This window comes from Chiloscyllium plagiosum, unplaced genomic scaffold (genome assembly GCF_037043375.1).
Source record: "Chiloscyllium plagiosum isolate Xiang-an unplaced genomic scaffold, Cpla_swu_hap1 HiC_scaffold_16, whole genome shotgun sequence".
Taxonomy (NCBI): Eukaryota; Metazoa; Chordata; class Chondrichthyes; order Orectolobiformes; family Hemiscylliidae; genus Chiloscyllium; species Chiloscyllium plagiosum.
In genome coordinates, this window is record NW_028270154.1 from 64568804 (window position 1) to 64590024 (window position 21221).

The 21221-nt window shown below is 37.2% G+C and overlaps 1 protein-coding gene and 1 long non-coding RNA gene across 4 annotated transcripts in view; one reads left to right on the plus strand and one right to left on the minus strand.

Annotated features, from left to right (window-relative positions):
* The window catches only part of cpeb4b (cytoplasmic polyadenylation element binding protein 4b), a 172002-nt gene extending 163257 nt beyond the window's left edge, over positions 1-8745 (plus strand). For both annotated transcript variants that reach the window (XM_043703856.2, XM_043703857.2), the window contains 2 exons: positions 2376-2557; positions 4390-8745. In XM_043703856.2, the coding sequence (XP_043559791.2) occupies positions 2376-2557; positions 4390-4617 (410 nt within the window). In that variant the 3' untranslated portion in view covers positions 4618-8745. The remainder of the gene's footprint in view (positions 1-2375; positions 2558-4389) is intronic.
* A 1299-nt stretch (positions 8746-10044) lies between these two features.
* Positions 10045-21221, minus strand: part of LOC122556754 (uncharacterized) — an 81143-nt gene continuing 69966 nt past the window's right edge. For both annotated transcript variants that reach the window (XR_015759806.1, XR_015759807.1), the window contains 2 exons: positions 12886-12992; positions 10045-11355 (listed from right to left, as the gene is read on the minus strand). This is a non-coding gene — a long non-coding RNA (uncharacterized LOC122556754). The remainder of the gene's footprint in view (positions 11356-12885; positions 12993-21221) is intronic.

A 21221-nucleotide genomic window follows, 5' to 3' on the forward strand; every position in this document is an offset into this window, starting at 1 on the left:
GGGGTGACATAGAAGTTTACAAAATCATGAGGCGAATAGGTAAGGTGAATGGCAACGGCCATTTCCTTAGGATGGGGGAGTTCAACACAAGGAGGCATATTTTTAAGGTGAGAGTTTTCAAAAGGACATAAGGGGTAACTTTTTTTACACCGTTCATTCCATCCATGAACCATGAGAGGAAGTGGTGGATGCAGGTACAGTTACAGCATTTATAAGAGATTTGGATAAGTACATGAATAGGAAAGATTTGTCCCAGATTCCTCCAAACGTCAGCCTTGAGACGAGTTTGGTTTGGGAATGAAGTAGGCGTGGACTAGTTGGACTGAAGGGTCTGTTACCATGCTGTATGCCTATGCAAGAATAAAGAAGTAATTTGTCTAAATAACTGGTTAAGCTACATTTGTGACTGGATTTAAAGCTGTTCCGTTAGTAGGACACTGAGGATAGCTTACTGTGATCTTCCTACATGCCCCTGTCCCACCTTAATTGTGTGTTGGTGGCACTAAGTGGTCCACTTGCTCCTTCCCGATGAGCCACTTAAAGGTCTCATGTCATAACTGTTAGATTTAATTAGCAGTTGGAGAGGCCTTCATCAAGAGGCAAGCTCAACAGGTTTCCCTGTGCAGATTGATGTCAGTAGTTGAGATATCCTTAATTGATAGTACCTGAGCTCAATGGAGTGCCCCAATTTTCATGTTTCTCTCCCTGAATTCCAGTCTCTACTCCTCTAGCCTGGGTATCCCCAATTAGTGTTGTGAAAAGCCCCAGCCATACCTAATGGATCGAGCACTTAATGCTGGAAATACTGTGGAGATATTAACCTTCAGCCGTTTATTCTAGTGGGTGGCATGATGGCTCTGTGGTTAGCATTGCTGCCGCACAGCACCAGGGACTCAGGTTCAATTCCCACTTCAGGCGACTGTCTGTGTGGAGTTTGCACATTCTCCCAGTGTCTGTGTGGGTTTCCTCCGGGTGCTCCAGTTTCCTCCCACAGTCCAAAGATGTGCAGACCAGGTGAATTGGTCATGCTAAATTCCCCATAGTGTTCAGGGATGTGTAGGTTAGGTGCATTAGTCAGGAGTAAATGTAGGGTAGGGGAATGAGACTGGGTGGGTTACTCTTTGGAGGGTCAATGTGGACTTGTTGGGCCAAATGGCCTGTTTCCATACTGTAGGGCATCTAATCTAATAAAATCTAATCTAAGGCAAGCATGTCTTGTCCCTGAGGAATGAAAATTCCTTCTCCAGTCTGCCAGTGTCCTCCTGTGCACAAGTGGAGAATGATGAATCCAGTGTGTTATATAATCCAACCAATGGTGTTTTAAACCCCTTTTCTTCTAAAACACGATGTTAAAATCAGAGCTTGTGATTAGCATAAATTCAGACAGATGGTACCAGGTATGGGAAACTGTTGTTACAATGAAAGTATAGAAGTGTTAGAACTGACTTAGACAGCTCTCAGATGGTGTAAGATAAGTGGTTTTCTTTCCCCAAGTTTTTATTAAAGTTTTTTACCAGGTCAAGTGAGTTTAGAAAGATTTGTTTTCTTGGGTAGGTGGTGTGACCAATGATGGGTAAATTTTTATGACTAGATTGAGGAAAGAATTTAGAATAAATTTATTTGTATAGATTTTTTTTTGAAGCCAGGAATTATTTGCCTCCAAGGCTATGAAAGAGGTGGATAAATATTTTGAAAAAGTGTAAAATGCAAAAAGTAGAAGAAAAGCAGTCCCCTTTAGGGTAAAGCCAGATAAATTTTGGCTTAGTATTTCTTTCAGTGGTGCAAATGCTAAGTTTCTGTAGAAACTCAATTCATAGAATCTAACATCTGAGTCCAGACTCAATTTCTGTATTGGACAACTATAAAGGTAATGTTTTTCTCTCTCCTGTTAAATTTTCATTTATAGATCTAGTTTAATCTTTGATGATCAAGATCAATTTCCCCTTATCTTGCTGTGTTAGCATCACTGTTTTGTCGGATCATCAGAATTAGCCTGAGTGACCAAAGCTGGAGAAGAATTTGCTGGAACTTTTATGCCTCTTTGGTGTCAGGCTACTTGTGCACAATTGTAGCCATATGGATGTTCAAGGAGAATACAGTCAGGTTCAGTTGTGATAAATGCTCAGAGTTGAATATCCTATGTACACTTAACATCCAGGATCCTACATGAAGACCAGGACAAGATTTCATGAAATGTATCAAGTGGTGTTAAGTTTAAATGATACCCTACAAAAATCTCAGGTTATGCAAATATGGAAAATGAGATTGATGATTATTTTAATCCTTTCAAAATTTTTAAATTTAATACATTTGTACAAGTACACTGATATAGTAATATCAATTCTGTTCTGCACTTATCACTTTTTGTGCTGCAGTGGAGCTGGCAATGATCATGGATAGGCTGTATGGTGGAGTATGCTATGCTGGCATTGACACTGATCCTGAGCTGAAATACCCAAAAGGTGCAGGGCGTGTGGCTTTTTCAAATCAACAAAGCTATATTGCTGCTATCAGTGCACGCTTTGTTCAGTTACAGCACGGAGACATTGATAAACGGGTAAGTGATGATGAGTGCACACTTTTTTAATATTTGGACAGTCAGGAAAAATTGATTCTAAATCATAGAATGAAAATTTAAGGAGGTGATGGTGTAGTCATTGCAGTCATCCAGAGACCCAGATAATGCTCTGGGGATCTGGATTCAAAACCCATGGCAGATTCAGAGAGGAACTGTCTGCTGGTTGGAGTTATATCTAGCACAATGGAACTTGGTTGTAGCTGTTGGAGGTTAGCCATTTTAGCTCCAGGATATTTCTGCAGGAGTTTCCCAGACTAGTATCCTTGGTTCATGTCCACATCTTTGCTGCATTTGGACAAAGTCCAATTTGTTGTAATAAATATTTGTGCCAAACAAGTGACTGACAAAGGCCATCTCCAAAGAAAGAGAATCTGGCCATCATCCTTTTAATGTATGAGCATCAACTAATCCTCCACTATCATCATCCTGGGCTTACCATTGACCTGAAACTGGACTAGCCATATAAATATTGAGATGCTTTCATTTAAGCTCTCTAGGGGAAAAAGTTATCTGCTTAACCAGTAAGAGAAATGTTGGCTTTTATGAGCTTATACAGCTTTATGCAGCTTTGCTGCATGGCACATTTTAAGTCATTTTTTATTGGTAAATTTATTGCTTGTTGTTGTTTTTGATTAAATTCACATTTACTGTTGTGGCAACTCTTGTGAAATTTGATTACTAGCCTCCTAGGAAGAGTGGAAATTGAAATGTTTCCCCCCCACAAAACACCCAAAAAGATTGAGATCTTGATATAGAAACACTAAGGAGAGCAAGTGTATGGGAGCACTCCCAAACACTCACTCCAAAATGTATTTCTAGTTTTATTGATGTTTCTTTTGTACACTTAGGTAAAACGTTACAATTTATTTAGTTCTTTTGTTTCAAAAATTGCTAATTACATTTTAGTTTTGGGAAAAATATAATTGCTGCCTATAGTTTGGTCCTTGACTGTCATAATTTTGGCAAGAAGTGTAATGGTTTCACTTTCCACAAAAGTTTAGATCACAATGCTATGCTGCTTGGCTCATTGCATTTACAGCACTGCCACTTTTAATTAGCATGGAGACAGGTTCCCTGTTCAATTATGGGAGCAAGTGGGCTTTTGAAGCTGGAGAGTCAATCGGCGGTCTTGCAGCTTGAACATCACGCCGTAATGGCAGCTAAATAATTAGATGCTTTAATTTCAATTTGAACAATAAACTCATGGAATTAGGCCATCATTACGGGATAGGGAGGAACCCATGGGGTTGCACTTGCATACGTATATAGGCCCTTTGGGCTTGTTTACAGTGCTTGCCCTCATTTGATGACAGGTGGCCACCTACAGGCATTGAACTGCCCCCATCAGTGCAGGAAACTGGAGGGAAAGTAGAAAATTAAAGTTGGCCTTTTCTAATTGGATAACAAAGCTCCAGATGGCAACCAGCTGCATGGTGTAGGCAGCCACACCAACCCTGATCTTCCACCCTTAAAATGATAGGAATCATGTTTGGAAACTGACACATGACCAGTGACTGCACTTTTAGCATATACCTGCCTCTATTCCCATGACCAGAAGGGGCTTGAAATACACCCACATCCAAAAATGGTCCTGAGTATTTCTAGGATTTTCAGTAAGTGAGAAAGCAGTTTGGCAGATCTTTTGTGTAAGTTTTTTCATTGATGAAAGCAAAAGGTTGTGATGCCACCCTTTTATTTCTCATGATTAGGGTGTTGTGCAATTCTAGAAACTGTATCAAAGGTTTTAGTGCTTTTTCCTGTTTACCATTTATCTTACGTCAAATAATGGCAGTCTTGTGTTTCGTTTTTAGGTGGAAGTCAAGCCATATGTCCTTGATGATCAGCTGTGTGATGAATGCCAGGGTACCCGTTGTGGTGGGAAATTTGCTCCATTCTTCTGTGCCAATGTCACATGTCTGCAGTATTACTGTGAATACTGCTGGGCTGCCATACATTCTCGTGCTGGGAGGGAGTTCCACAAGCCTCTTGTGAAAGAAGGAGGAGACCGTCCACGTCAAGTTCCTTTTCGTTGGAACTAAGATATTTAAACCTGATTCTCGTGGCAAGATAAGAGTGCTCTATGGCTGCAGACACCAGATTAGCTAGGAAACTAAATAAGTGCATTCTTCTACTGCCTCATCCCAGATTTCAAAATGTATGTCTCAAATTTTCACTTCAAAACAATTGGGTTAAACTCTAGTTTCGGTGTTTTTTAGAAACATTTACTGATTTGTGATAACACTGGATATTTGATCCTTAGCTTAAAGAAATAATACAGATTCAGTCGATGTACATGATTGAGATTTCTGAGTCATGTGCTTACACAGCTTGGTGCTGTACTTGATAGGAATGTCCTGTTGAGGAAACTGTGATTGAGAACTAGTTTTAGTTGTATAGACAGAATCTAAACTTAATGTGAAGTTATACTGCAGCCCTTTTTTGTGTTTGGATTTTCAATTAAATTATATCTAAAGTAGGGGAATAGCACTATGTATTATATAAAACACTTGGATTTGCCCTCCCACAATATGAATTCCAATTTCTTTTTCAAACTGTGTCAGTGTGCTTTTTAAAAGTTGTTTTTAACACACTACAGGCTTTACTAACAGGTATGGGGTAAAAGCTTTTGGTGCTTCCCTATCAATTCACCACTACCCCAAAATACGCAATGTAAGAAAGGGGTTTAGATTGCTGCTACGGTTGAAGTGTGCACTTATTTCAGAAATGAGAAACCACAATTTGAAGATCTGCCGCCCCTATAAGTTTACCAAAGTTGTTCAGATTGACACAATGTAATTGTAGAGAGGCATTTTCCTTGCTGGAAGAGATTTTATACCTTTATTTTTTTGATGTTGCTATTTACAAAGTCGACTTGATCTACTAATATATTGTCACGTGTCAGCTTTTGCTCTCCATTTTGACACACAAAAAGTAATACCTCAATTGTAGCCTTGATTTATATTTTTTTATTTTTAGTGATGCTGTTTAATTGCAAGAGACAATAGGAGCCTTGCTGCTGTTTAGATGGTATGACAAATACCATTTCTTTCCCAGTAAAATGGGAATTAGAAGTAACAAAGAAAAAGGCTACAATGCAACACAACTAGATGTAGCACAGGCTATGGCTTCAGCTGCCTAAGATTTTTTTAATTTTATTTTTTATGTGGAATAGTATGAATGATTGAATGTTTACTAGTACACCTGTTTTGCATGCACTATATATTCATACATTTTCCCATTATCTACAGTACTTATTCTGCCTAAAAATCTTTGTTTATAAAGTTACATTTTGAAAATGTAAATGGCATACAACAAAGAAAACACTGAACACTGTTTGAGTGCCAAGGTGCATGTTTGTATTACTATAGGTTAGCATGTGGTGTCATGACACTCTTAAGTGTATACTATGCAGGTTGGCTTTAAGTGGTACTGCGCCCTTGCAAAGGCGACGTAGGTGCTGGACTGCATTGAAGGAATTATCTCCTTGTGATTATTGCGTGATTCAGCCAAAGGTGGTTATGCATTTGTGATTTTTAAAAATTATATGTGAAAGGTTATTGCTCCTCACTCTTGCTATTTTTTTCTGATACAGTGCATAGCATCTTCAAACTCCTGCAAACCAAAGACTGGATTACTCACTGCAAATTGCTGACTTGTGACCTACAAGTAATACACTGATAATAGCATTGAAATTCTTCCTTTGAAATAATAGGGTTTAAATAACTAAACCAGGTCAAAATGGAGGCATTTGCTGTTAAATTATCAAGTTTAAAGAGTTTAAATTTGATCTATGTTTTGACCACAGTGGTGTCAAACTAACAGCAGCAGAGAGTTGTGAGGGTGCTTATCATTTAGCTCGTCAGGGATTTACTATAAAGAATATGTAATTCTTAGTGGCAATCTTTAAGCTATAGAAACTGCTGGTTATCATCCTTTCTTGGTGTACTGGTGTGCTGTTGTGCCATTCCTGCCCAACTCTGGTGTTTGTGGGTGTAGTGAATTAGCATTTTTGAAATTTGACACTGAAAGATAACTTTTCTACTAGTTGACTTCCTTTTTAGGTAACATATTCTACCTTTGAGCTTTTTGGTATGTTGTTTCTCTAGTTGGCTTTTTGTTCCCCTTTTGTTTTTATATACATGTCAACATTTGTTATGCACTACTTTTGTAAATCTTTTTTTTTCCCAACAGTTAATATTTTTAAGCTCACTTTTTCACTGGCATCTCTTTTGCAATACCTCGATTTTTCATAATCTGAAAGAGATTAATAGTTTTTTCTATGTTTGTTATTCGAAGATTTGCACATATATCGTTAACTTAATTGTGCAAAAAAATGAGTTGAAGCAATCAATTTTGTTCCCATTTTCTTTCCTTTTTTCTTTTAACATTTGAAGGCAAAGAGAATTTTGAATATCATGAACATTAGGGATCAGCAATGCTGTTGATAAAACTGCAGAGTCTGAAAAACCATAGTCATCGAAAATATAATCTCCCAGCTCCAGGTGTTGATGTTCATAAGTCTAAAGTAATAATACAGTAAATATTAGAACCTGGTTGCAATATCAGCCCTATCCTCATTGTTAAATGTGGATTCTAGTTTCTTCCAATACTACACTGTATTTTCAGTAAATATTCTTTTGAAAATGATCATATAGACTCCTTTTCACAGTTCCTGTATCTATGGTACAGTAGCTGACCTGGCACAAAGTTCAATACAAAAGACACACAGAACAATTAGCAGTAAACTTTGACACATGGATTCTTAGGTGTTTGATGGTTAGAAAAAGATTTACCGGTTTTTAATAGACAAAACCAGGTTTAACTGCCATCAAGTTACCTCAATTCTAGATAGTGTGCAAGGCTGAAACAATTAAGAAAATAAAAGCATGCATGTAAACAAAAAAAATGTAAACTTCAAAACTAACTTGTTTATTGTGTGTTGTAAAGTTGTTTACAAAGGTTAAATTTCATTTCTCACTTGCCCATAGCATGGCAAATATATCCTCATACACAGACCTCTGCAGAATGCATGATTTTAAATCTGATCTTGTGGTTCAAGAAGGAAAGGATTTTATGAATGCCATTGGAAGGACTTGATAATTTATTCTTTGTCTGAATTTTTAAGAATTTCTTACAAAGTTACAGAAGACTTGAATGTGGTAAATTGTGGAAAGTTAATGTCATATTGTTATGTGCAATACTTTTTTTCTAACTTCTGAAAAAACTTTACAGTGTAAACCTTTAATGCGATTTTTTTTAATTGCAAACATTCAGATTAATATGTTGTCCACAATGTCATTTTCTACTGTTATTATATTCCCTTTTATCTTACTGATATTTGTAAATTCAGAATATGATCTTTGTACTAATATAAATAATTGAAGTTATTTTTAGATATGGACTAAAGGAAAAATGTGCTTGTTTGCTTATTTTTGTTACCTTACTTTAAAAAGTAGCAAAGACTACTTTTCTCAGCAGCATTATAATAATTGGGTCAATATCCTGTCCAGCATTTTATTTTTGGTATTTTAAATTGAAATGTATAATTAGTTTTTTATCATTTGACCATTCAGATTTTTTATGTTGTAATATTTTTGATTGTGCAGCTTTTTTAATATTTTAAAATGTCTACTTTTTATTGAAAGCTTAAGTATTCAACACTGTATGGCAAATATTCATAAAAAGAATAGTTATTTGTGGAAGTTGGCCATCAGTGGTGTGTCTCTGTGGCTGAATTCTTTGTGCTTTTCACTGTGTTTGGGGAGGTTGTAGTGATGATTAACAATTTTAAATAAAGGAAACTCATTTTTATTAATATTTGTTCACTTTTTGAGTTGATATTTTATGTATCCCCTCTACTAAATTATTTGGTGCAAAAATGTCCCTTTGCAGCTTGTTTGTTGAAGTGGTAGTAAAACATAATGTTGTTAAAGTTTTATGCCAACTATTTATAACACTCAGTAATTTTAAAATATTTGTAATGTGAAATGTTGAATGATTAAAGTGTTTCAATGTACTGTAAATGTCTGAGCTTTATACTAACACTGGTCTGCAAATTATTTTTTATTTATTTGTTTTGAACAGATAGCTAACCATTGCCTATACTGCTTCTATGTATTGCATCTTGAAATGTACCCAATACAGTATTCATGTTTTTATTGAAGGTCGTTTTAGTGTTCCTGCCTGTCTCTCTTAGTCTTTTAACATTGGTTTTAGAGGCCAGTTTCATATCAACTATTGCAACACAAGGGACTTGTTTATATGAGACTTCAAATGTACCACATGTTTAGTTACACTTTACAAATAACTAGGTTTAAGTCTACATGTGAAACGCCAAGTAACACTAAAGAATGAGAAGAAACATATATAGCATGTTAACATCAAAAAAAAAGTTTCCGTTACATTGTGTGGAACAAATCACAGTTATGCACTGTTAAAATTAACCAATATTTGTGATACTAAAGAATTTTTAAAAATAAACCTGGTATACATTGAGAACCCATTTCAAGAGCCATAACTATCAGAGTGCATTACATCAGTCTCTCAAAATTTAAGATCTATTGGTGCTCGTCAGTCCAAAGGAATCTAGTAAATTCATAGGGCTTCTATGGTTACAGAAATAAAACATTTGGTCCATGCCAACTGAGTCCTTGCCACTTTCATCCTGTCCATATCCTTTTGATAGTACTCTTTTTTAACTATCCGTTTTCTTTTCTAAAATAGTTTAATGTACAACTATTTATAGAAGACTTCAATCTCTAAAAATGTCTTCTAACCTATGTTTCAGTTTTTGACTTTATTCAAACTTTATCTTAATATATTCATGTGACTAAAACTATTTTTTAAATTATTCATTGAGGGTCTGGGTGTCACTGTTTAGGCCAACATCATTGCCCATCACTAATTGTCAAGAGGGTAGTTAAGAGTCAGCCATATTGCTGTGGATCTGGAGTCATATGTAAGCCAGACCAGATAAGGATAGTAGTTTCCATCCCTAAAGGACGATAATGACATGGATGTTTTTTTTCATGACCATCAACAACTGTTTCATGGTCATCATTAGATTTATTAATTCCAAATTTTTATTGAATTCAAATTCCACCTGCCATGGCAGCATTCAAACCAGAGTACCTAGAAAATTACTTGGGTCTCAGGGTAAATGGTTAAGCAAAAGTACTTTAGGTCGTTGCCTCTCCTTCTGAAAATGTTTGTAATTAAATGGGTGTAGATCTCTAAATAGGAAGAACATTGTCATTTATTTGTAAGCCGCTATGCCCACACCACCTTCATGTTTCTTCAATTAATACTTTTTTTTCCTCCAAGGTCCATTATAACTTTTAAAATTTAAGTTCATCTTTATTGTAGTTTGATGCATTCTTGTATATTTCAATATGACTAATGAGCATCTGTTGGAAATAGAAATTTTAAACTCAATATCAAATAAGGAATGCCCCAGATGGTAAAAACGATTAATAGGTCAGTTGTAAATTGGATTTTTTTACCAGAAACTACAAAACATACCATGTAGATTGGAGGTGTAGGCTTTATGTTGAAATGATTTTTGATTTACAGTTGTTAGTTTTAATGGATGAGTTGGGTAAAGAACATTTTGAGATAATAGTACATATTAGTTACTTTGTCTGAATTCCATAAATGCAACCCCATCAGCAAGATATCTGGCTATTTTGAAGCTGTCAGCTGCAGGCACAAGGGAGTAGGTAAAATTGATTTTGCGCACTTCTTTTGGTTTGGAGATTTATTTTGCCTTGGTCTTTGTCAGCATTTCTCCAACCCAGCTGAAATCTAGAATTCCAGAGCATAATGATGAACCCAAGTTCATCCTGCCTTGGCACCATACCTTAGTATCTTTTCATTTTTTGTTCAACATGTCTGCTGGTCACTCTGGAAACACTACTTTTAATCATCTAAATGTAGACAGATTTTGAAGTTTGGTGCAATGTGCATTTGTAATTTCCCTCATTATGATTTCTCAAGTTCACTCATGCCATTAGAGAAAAAATATCTCTAACAAAGTCATTCAGATTTTCAACTTGCCTTGGTCATCTTGCAACTCTCAAATAACATTCAGCCATTTTGGAGATTCAAATACTCTTTGGTAATTTTTACATATGTCTAGTTTTCTCTTGTGGTATTGTGTCAACCCTACAAGCACATTTGATTCAGTATTAAATATCCTACAAAAAAAACACTTTTAAAAAAAAAAGTAGTGAATATTCCACTTGTGGTCAAGCTAGCTTAATAGCAATTTTTTTTCAAAGGAGTCAAAGAATGCTATCATCCCTTCATTGCTAAATTAATATTCATTGTTAAATCAAAAAAAAAATTCAAATAGTCTCCCAATCTGCCCGTTATTATTTATTTTCATTAATTGGACAATAAAAGATTGCAATTTAAGACTTTTTTTATTTCTGCTGCAGTGTGGGAGCGGTGAACTGAAATTTCATTTTCTTCAATATTGATTAGTCAGGCTCAGTTTGAGATCCAGTCATTCCTGGATAGAGCTTTTAATTTGAAATATTGCAAGTATTTTTGCCTGTAATACCCATCCATGAGAAGGGTGGAAGTGGGAAGGTGGCACAACACATCAAGTTTTTTTTTACTTTGTTTACTTTCTTGTCCACCCAAGGAATCTTTATTCATGGAAGCAGTTTCCATTCTTCTCACCAACACGGCAGTGGATTAAACATCAAAAGAACTGCAGTGGTGGAAATCGGAAACAAAACCAGTTTTTGATGGAAATATAGGTCTGACAGCATCTGTGGAGAGAAATATTTTGGGCCCGGTTACTCTTCAGAGCATGTTTTTTCCAGCAATTTGCATTGTGGTAAAACATATACAGCAGGAAATCACACTCTAATGTAAATTGTGTGGTTAATTAATAATTTAGACATCGCACAAACAATAACAGCAAATCCCTTACTAAAATCATTCAAAATCAGCACAATGGATTAGGTACACTTTTGTCATTAATATCTTTCAGCAATACTTTTCTATTTAGCAACTCTTTGAAGAAATATACATCATCCTGCTATCAAACTCAGCAGAAGTGGTATCTCTTAATATAACATTTTTTAGGTCAGGCCTTCGAGAAAAAGTGGCATCCTTCAAATATAAACATTCATAATTCATCACATCTCTATTTAAATCAGCGATGCAATATTGTCAGGAGAAACACTAGCCACCAGGACTAAAGCTACTTTTAAAGTTTTAATCTCCAATAATTTGCCTTTAAATTCTTCAATTCCATGACAATGTAAATGCCGTTGGTGTTTTTAATTCACTCTTATCCTCTGCAATTTTTTTCACCACCTTGAGGAACATCTCTCTTTTCACTTTAAGTAGAATATTGCTTATTATCAGCTGCTATATCTCTCCAGACGTTGTGTGGGTTTCCAAACAATGATTTGCTGCCAACTAGGTATTTGGAATAAAATTATAGCTATCAGCCAAATAGTGGCTTCTGGTTGTAGTAAACTCTACAGTCCTTGAAGTGTGGTCTAATACCTACTGGAATATTATTTTAAAATTCTTCCATTAATAGCACCCCTCATTTTCATTGAATGATACGTTCCCTAGTAAATTTCACAAAGTTTGAGTCTTTTCCTTTGATTCTGAAATTTTAATAGGCTTTTGAAATGTGTTCATATGCATTTACTATCATAGTCTTAAAGGTTTCATGCTTTGAAGACTTTGCGTAAAGGCTTGAACAGACATCCAAGGCCTTTCCTACAAAAAAACTTGGTAAATGAGCATGTGATTTAGGAGCAGCAGGAGTAATGAATACTCATTGTCAAGCTAGTGTAGCAATAATTATTTCATTGAAAGTTGAGCACTAGGTCAATATTTCTTGTTAAATCAAAAGATGAATTCAAATCATTGTCCAATCTGCCAGTCCTTTCCTATCCCCATTACTGGAATTAAGAAAGGTTTTATTTTAAGATGTTTTTGTCATTCTGCTACAGAGTGGAAATGGTGAATCAAACTATTTGTATTCTGCCCATAAGTGGAGGTGTATTTTTTTAAAGCTTGTGTTCCTTTTGAAAGAGGCTGTGATATGTTTTCCCCAAAACCATATGTTTGTGAAATCTAAGTTACCCACAGCAAACTCTTTAGGGTTAAATCAATGGTGTAATTTATTCATACATTCAAACTTTGGGTAGAATCATCACAATACAGACAAGGAAGAAAGCGGTTACAATTGAGACCAACTTTATTTTTTAACCAAAGTTGTGGAATCAATCATGTAACTTGTCTGAGTCCAGAAAGTTGGTGGTAAATGAAAGTACCTGTACTTGCCATGGGCTGGACTTGTAGAATTCATTCAACGTTGAGAAAGGCACAGTGGAATGAGGTAGTATCCACTTTTCCAACAGTTATAAGGTTTCTTCCAGATCTGGGGAGAGTTAGAATAGAGGTGAATGTAAGGAACCCATGTGCTTTTGTGGTAGTGTATCTGTCTCTGGGCAGAAGGCCACTGTTCAAGATCCACCCACTCCAAAGGCGTGTCATATAAGTCAGAGTCATACAGTATAGAAAGCGACCCTTTCGTCCAACTTGCCCACGTCGATCAGCCATCGCAATCTGACCTAGCCCATTTACTAGCGTTTGGTCCATATCCAGCCTTCCTACGAGTTGGTTGATTAGAAGATAGCGAGAGTCTGAATGTGATGACATCAACAGTTCAATTCTTAGCAGACTGACTATGTTAAGAGTAAACTGCTTCTCAACAGACTGAAACAGTGATGCCCATACACTACAGTTATCATCTCCAAGAGGGCTTTTAAGGAAGCCATGTTGTGCTATAATTTTACTAGAAACTTTGGAAAAGTCCAATTTCATGGGGAATTTCTCTGTGAAATTACTTGTGTTATTCTCTGGAACAGTCCTCATTACCAATGCACCACACATACAAGACACAGCTCTTGTCCTAACTTTCCTCTGGCAAGAGGTAGAAATACTTCACTGCCTGAGATACAATTAGTAGATATCTAGAAAATGGGAAAATAATGGAAAACTGCCTTTTCAGAAAGGAAATCATACATGACTAACCTGATACAGTTCTTGAGGAGGTGGCACAATATACTTGGATAATATACTTAAATCTTTCAAAAACCTTTGCAACAATGAACTTTTGGAAAACCTTACCACATGTGTAATTATGGATAGGATCGCAAATTGGATTAAAATCCAGTTAGAGTGGAACAGTAAGTTAATGGCAGTTACTTTTAATAGTTAGAATTGAGCAGCAGAATGTCAGTGCTCTGTTCTGCAACTCCTTCTGTTCATTAGTGTGCACCCGTGATTTTTTTTATTCTTGTGTGGGGTGTGAGTATTTCTTTTTCCTTAGAAGGTGATGATGATACAGATAGATTTTTATGACAATAGTCACATGGTCAACACTAGGCTTGTTGTTTTAAATTTTGATTTTATCTAATTCAAATTTCACCATCTATCATGGTGGATTTAAATACATAGAACCTCCAGATTCTTAGTCCAGTAACATTGCCATTACACAGCCTCCACCTATGCTTAATATAGAGCTAACAGTAGTGATATCCAAAGTAAGTTACAAAAAGAATATTTCCCCCTCCAATTCTATTTCGATTTAATCTAATCCCTGCCCTCCCCTTCATTGTTTGATCACTCAGCATTGACTTCTGAGAAGGGAACTGCTTGTCACTGGCCACTCAGGTGTTTCCTTTCTTCCTGGACGTGGAATATAAATAAAGATTTACACAATTGTTGTTCTTCACTATGTCCAACACCTGTACACAAATGATATGGGTGCTGGGAAAAAATAAGCACTACCACTGTTAGGTAGTACAATATAGCAGCTGTTAGGTGGTAGTGTGGGGTAGAAAAAGAAAAAAAAATGTAAAAAACGGAGTGTCAGTGACCTCTGAACAGCCTGAAAAAAAAAATGCAGTGTATCCACATGTTCTATATTAATATGTAGCTTCCAGTATGTGCAAATGTATTACACTGCAAGCACAATTGACAATGCTAAATTGGTTATCCACATAATTCTTCAACACTCAACCAGCAAATGTTGTCCAGTTACAGAATCTGATCTAATGTTGGGTACTATGTTGTGTGTTTTGGAAGTGTAGATTGAGAGGTCAGTATCTCCTCCAGAAGGATGTCCTGTAGCTGTTCCATGACAGCTTAGCACCAGGGAGCATCACACTTGGAGTCATATTTCATATCTAATCCAACAACCATGGAAGCTCCTATATTGTACTTCCATTCTTCTTTCTCCTCCTTATATAGCTGTGTTGCCCATGGTGCCATGGTCTTGGCTGTGGTTGCACTCCCTTGAGGAGTGTCAGGGTCATTGGGTACTGAAATGGTGAGTAACTAGAAATTTGGGTCAGTGGGAATTTGGGACAAAGAAGGAAAAAAGTGTTTTATTTAGACTTATTGTAAGAAATACAGTCTCCAGAGTGAGACGAGAACAGAAGAGGAAGTCAGGCATTAATTATGCAGCCTACTTGCACTGCAATAGACAGTAATGTGACACCAAGAGTGCAGAGAAAGCAGCTGATTGGTGAGTAGGTTTGATTAGTATTTTAATCTTTAAATTGAAAGTTGGGTATTTAGATATATTTAGGTATGTTGAAATTTTTCTCTCCCATGTTGAGAAATAGTTTGCTAAACTTAGCAAGTACATACCTATTCAAGAATGTCAAATTACTTTTAGAGTTAAAGGATGGCAGGTCAAATGAGTCAAGTGGAGTGTACATTCTGTGGTATGTGAGGTCAGAGACATACCATATGTCCTAACCAACCACATTTGCAGCAAGTGTTATTAGCTGTGAAAACTTGAATTCTCAGTTTTAGAACTTGAGCAGTTACTACAGTTATGTATCCCTGAGGCAGAGGACCATGTGGGTAGCACACATAATGAGGTGGTCACACTACAGATTACAAGTGTGCAGGCAGAAAGGAAAAGGGTGACACCAGAAAATCTAAGAAAACCAAGTAGATTGTGCAAAAGTCCCCTAAGGCTGTCTTATTTGCTTGTCAATATTCCAATTTTGAAACTGGTAAGGGCAATGGTTCCTCAGGGGACTGCATTCAGAGCCAAGCCCATGGCATCATGGATACTCAGCTACAGAGGAGGGGAGGAAGAAGAATGGAAGGACAATAACTGTAGGGGATTCCATAATAATGGGGATCAGACAGACATTTCTGTTGCATTAAACATGATCTCATGACATGATAGTATCTTGCCTCCCTGGTGCCAGGGTGAGGATGTCATGGAATGGTTGCCAGACATGCTACTGGGATGAAGATCAGTTATGTCATGGTCCATATTGGGACCAATAACATAGGTAGGAAGAGAGATATGGTCCTGAAGGGAGATTTCAAAAAGTTAAGAAGGAAATTAAAATGTTTGATCACAAGAGCAATAATCTCATGATTACTCCCAAAGCTACATGCTAGTGAACATAAGAACTGGAGGATCAATCAATTGAACACATAGCTGGAGAACTAGTTCAAGAGAGAGGGCATCAGATTTCTGAGGAATTGGGCTCTGTTCTGGGGCAGGTGGAACCTATACAAACTGGATTGATTACACCTTATTGGGACTGTTAGTGATATTCTCACAGGGGAGATTTGCTAGTGCTGTTAGTGCTCATCAGGGGCATGGGAACCCAGGGGGTAGCCCAAGTTGGAAGGAAGTAAAACTGGTAACAGGACATCAAACGATACTAGGGACATTTAAAAACAGGAGAAACAAAGCTGAGAATCAGGTATTCTGCTTGATGACCAGTATTAGAATTGAATATTCAAGGCTATTCAACCTTTAGGAAGGACAGGCAAGAAGAAAAAGGAAGTTGACTTGCACTGATAATAAGCAAAAGGATTAATACATTATTAAGGGATCTCAGATTGGAAGAAAAATGTGTCGAATCTGTTTGGGTGGAACTAAGAAATAGCAAGAGGCAACTGACATTGGATTGAGTCATTTATAAGCCGGAGTCGATCAAGTGTGGCTAGTCCTGATGAAGGATCCTGCCCAAAGGGTCGACTGTCCTCCTCCTCGGATTCTACCTGACTTGCTGTGTTTTTTCCAGTGCAACATTTTATCAACTCTGATTCTCCAGCATCTGCAGTCCTCACCATCTCTTAGTTATTCATAAGCCATCAAAGAAATAATGGAGTGTGGGGTATGTTCCTAATCAGGACATGAGAGAAACATGTAGTATAGGCAACGCTGTTATCATTACTTCAATCTGGATTTAGACTGGGTAAACCAACTGAGAACTAAAGTTATGGAATGTATTGGAATCATTTTCTAGAGAACAGCTGACTGGAGAACATGCTTTTTAGATCTAGTATTATGCAAAGACAAAAGGGCTACTTAATAATCTTATTATGAAAGACCACAATATGAGAGAATTTTACATTATGTTTGAAAGTGAGTTAGTTTATTCTGAAGTAAGAATATTACATTTGGATAGTGGAAATTACGAAGGTATGAGTTACAAATTTGTTGAGGTAGTCTGGGAAAATGCATTAAAAGGCATGGCTGAGTATTGACAATGGATAGTCTTTAAAGAACTGTTATATATCTTTTGGCAATTGTACATTCCTTCAAGGTGCAAAAACCCAGAAAAGATCAGTGAGCCATGGCTGAGAAAGGAACATCAGAATCATGTAAGCTTAAAAGTAAAGGCTTATATAGAGTGGTCAGAACCATCAGCAATTCTGAGGATGGTATGGTTTTTAGAATACAACAAAGGAGGATCAGGAAATTGATTAGGAAAAGAAGACTAGAACATGAATGCAGTCTAGGGAAAAGTCATGAAAATAGATTCTAAATCTTCTATAGGTACATTCAAAGGAAATGTTTGGCTAAAGTGAATTTTGGTCCATTACAGACAGAGTTATAAAAGGGATTAGAGAAAATACTAATAAAACTGATAAAGTCGAGTCAATGGATGTAGTATACTTAGATTTTCAGGCTTTTAGTAAAGATCACCACAACAGGAGGTTGATTGGAAAAATGTGGTAAAGCACAATTATGGATTAATGTTGGACAATAGGCAGCAAAAAGACAATAGGAATGACTGGTTCATTCTCATGTTTGCAGATTGTGACTAGTGAGGTACAGCAAGAATGAGTATTTAGGCCTCAGCTATTCAATAATTTGGAGATGGGGATCAGATGTAATGTTTCCAAATTTACAGGTGGTACAAAGCAAAGCAGGAAAGTATGTTGTGAGGAGTCAATAAGGACACTGAAGGCTAACATGCAGGTGCAGCAAGTTATTAATAAAGTAAAGGAATGGTAGCTTTTATTGCAAGAGAATTTGAGTACAACAGGAGAGATGTCTTGCATAAATTGTATCAAAGTTTGGTTAGATTGATCGTGGAGCACTGTATGCATCTTTGGCCTCCTTATCTCAGCAAAGGTATTATTTCCATGGAAGAAGTGCAACGAATGTTCACCAGATTGTTCCCAAGATTGTAGGACTGTCCTATGAAGAGAGCTTGGATAACTAAGCATCTACTCTCTAGAGCTACAAAGAGGTGATCTCATTGAAACTTAGAAAAGGCTTAGAGTGATAGACTGGGTAGATGCAGGTATGATGTTTCTCTAGCTAAAGAGTTTAAAACCAGAGGGTACAATTTAAAGATAAGGAGATGCCATTTAGGTCCAAGGTGAAAAGAGTTGTTTTTTTTTTATCAGAAGGCTGTGAACCTTTGGAATTCTCAACCATGGAAACTCAGTCTTTGAGTACGTTTCAGTTAGAAATTGATTTCTAATTACCAATGGTGTACAGGGTAATGATGATGGTAAAAGTCATTGAACAGTTTGGTCAGTCATGATTGTATTGACTAGGCAGGTCAATAGGATGAATGGCCAACTCCTGTACTTGATGAACAGTGGAGGACTTTCAAAGTACCCAACAAAAGTATATACCAGTGAAAAGAAAGGACTGTAGGAAAAGGGATAATTTGCCATGGGTGTCTAAGGAAATAAGGGAGGCTATCAAATTAAAAGAGAAGGCATACAAAATGGCAAAGACCAATGGGAAACTAGAAGATTGGGAAAACTTTAAAGGTCAACAGAAAGCCACAAGAAAAGCTATAAAGAAAAGCAAGCTAGATTATAAGAGTAAACTAGCTCAGAAAATAAAGACAGATAGCAAAGCTTTCTCTAAATATACAAAACAAAACATAGTGGCTAAAGTAAACATTGGTCCTTTACAGGATGAGAAGGGGGATTTATTAATGGGCAGGAATGAAATGGCCAAGGCTTTGAACAGGTATTTTGTGTCAGTCTTCACAGTGAAGGACATTAATAAGATGCCAGTGATTGACAAAGGTAGGTGAGGACCTGGAAATGATGGTTATCATGAAAGTGGTAGTGTTGGGCAAGCTAATGAAGCTAAACGTAGACAAGTCTCCTGGTCCTGTTGGAATACATCCCAGTGTGCTAAGAGAGATGGTGGGTGAAATAGCAAATGCGCTTATAATAATTTTCCAAAATTCACTGGAGTCTGGGGCAGTTCAGGTAGATTGGCAAACAGCAAATGTGACGCCACAGTTTTAAAAAGGTGGACAAAAGATGGGCAATTATCGACTGGTTAGCTTAACTTCTATAGTGTGGAAAATGCTTGAATCTATTATCAAGGAAGAATTAGCAAGCGTGTTTGGGAAAGTTTGCTCGAGCAGATCCCTCAGGATTAGTAAAATCCAGATTGTTATGAAGAATTCAAACTCTAATGTGTAAGGCACAGCTGTAATCCTTACCCATGCTCACTGTCAAACAGCTTGCTAGTGTTCAATGTCTAGGTACTCGATGAGGGATGGTCCCTTGGGTGAGGTATTGGTTGATGTATGGTGCTTGTGGAACTGTAGATCAGCAAGTGGTCAAGAAAGGAGAAACGTGGAAGAGCTATTGATTGTTAAAAAAGGCTTTGTTCAAGGATTGTACATGTACAAGATTAATAAATCCTCATACACAGAAATTTCAGCAATCATTGATGAAAAGTAACATCAAATTTGATTCTCTCACTGCTGCCATCAAGAAATAAACAATATCCAGAGTAAAATCTTTAAAGACACATTTTAATTGCAGAACTGTTAAAACCAATAGTTCAGACTTGTTTTGCAAAATAATAGTTTTTTTTTAATTATTCATTCAGACAACTTGAAAATTGTGGTCAAGGCTAGCCTTCATTGTAAATTCCTAATTGCCCTTAAGATCGTGGAATGTCCGGCTATTTCAGTTAAAAGTCAAGCACATTGCTGCGGGTCTGGAGCCATATACAGGAATGGTGCAGGAAGGAGGGTTTTGGCTTCTTGGACCACTGGAGTTCTTTCTGGGGAAGTTGGGACCTCCCTAAACAGGATGGTCTTCACCTCAACTAGAGGGGTACCAATATTCTGGGTTGGGAGGGTGAACATTTGCTCTTTGGGGTGGAGGGGCAGATTTAAACTAATGCAGAAGGGGGATGGAAATCTGAATTGTAGTTCCACTGTAAATGACGTTGAAGGTAATGAGGTCAGGGATACAAGGTTGCGAGAGGACACCAGCAATCAGGATGTTGGTTTGAAACATGTGTACTTCAATGCCAGGAACATTCAGAATAAGGTGGGTGAATTTGCAGCATGGGTTGGTACCTGGGATTTCAATGTTGTGGCCATTTCAGAGACATAGATCGAAGAGGAACAGCATTGGTTGTTGCAAATTCCGGGATCTGCATGTTTCAGCAAGAACAGAGAAGATGGTAAAAGAGGTGGGGATGTGGCATTGTTAATCAAGGATAGTATTACAGCAGCTGAGAGAACGTTTGAGGACTCATCCACTGAGGTAGTTTGGGCTGAAGTTAGAAATAGGAAAGGAGAGGTCACCCTGTTGGGAGTTTTCTATAGGCCTCCGAATTGTTCCAGGGATATAGAGGAAAGGATAGCAAAGATAATTTTGGATAAGAGCGAGAGTAACAGGGTAGTTGCTATGGGGGAGTTTAACTTCCCCAATATTGACTGGGAATACAATAGTTTAATGGGTCAGTTTTTGTTCAATGTGTGAAGGAGAATTTTCTGACACAGTACGTAGACAGGCTAACAAGGGGCAATGCCACGCTGGATTTGGTAATGTTTGAATGAACCCGGCCAGGTGTTAGATTTGGAGGTAGGTGAGCACTTTGATGATAGTGACCACAATTTGGTTATGGTTACAATAGCAATGGGCAGGTATAAGTATATACCACAGGGCAAGACGTTCAACTCAGGGAAAGGCAATTATGATGCGATTAGGCAAGATTTAGGATGCATAGGATTGGGAAGGAAACCGCAAGGGATGGACACACTTGAAATGTGGAGCTTATTCAAGGAACAGCTATAGCAGGTCCTTGACAAGTATATACCTATCAGGCAGGGAGGCAGTTGTCAAGAGAGGGAGCCATGGTTTATTAAAGAAGTTGAAATTCTTGTCAAGAGGAAGGCTTATGTGAAGATGAGGTGTGAAGGCTCATTTAGGGGTCTTGAGAGCTATAAGTTAGCCAAAAGAAATCTAAACAGAGGGCTAAGAAGAGCCAGGATGGGACATGAGAAGTTGTTGGCGGATAGGATCATGGGAAAACCTAAGGCCTTCTATAGGCATA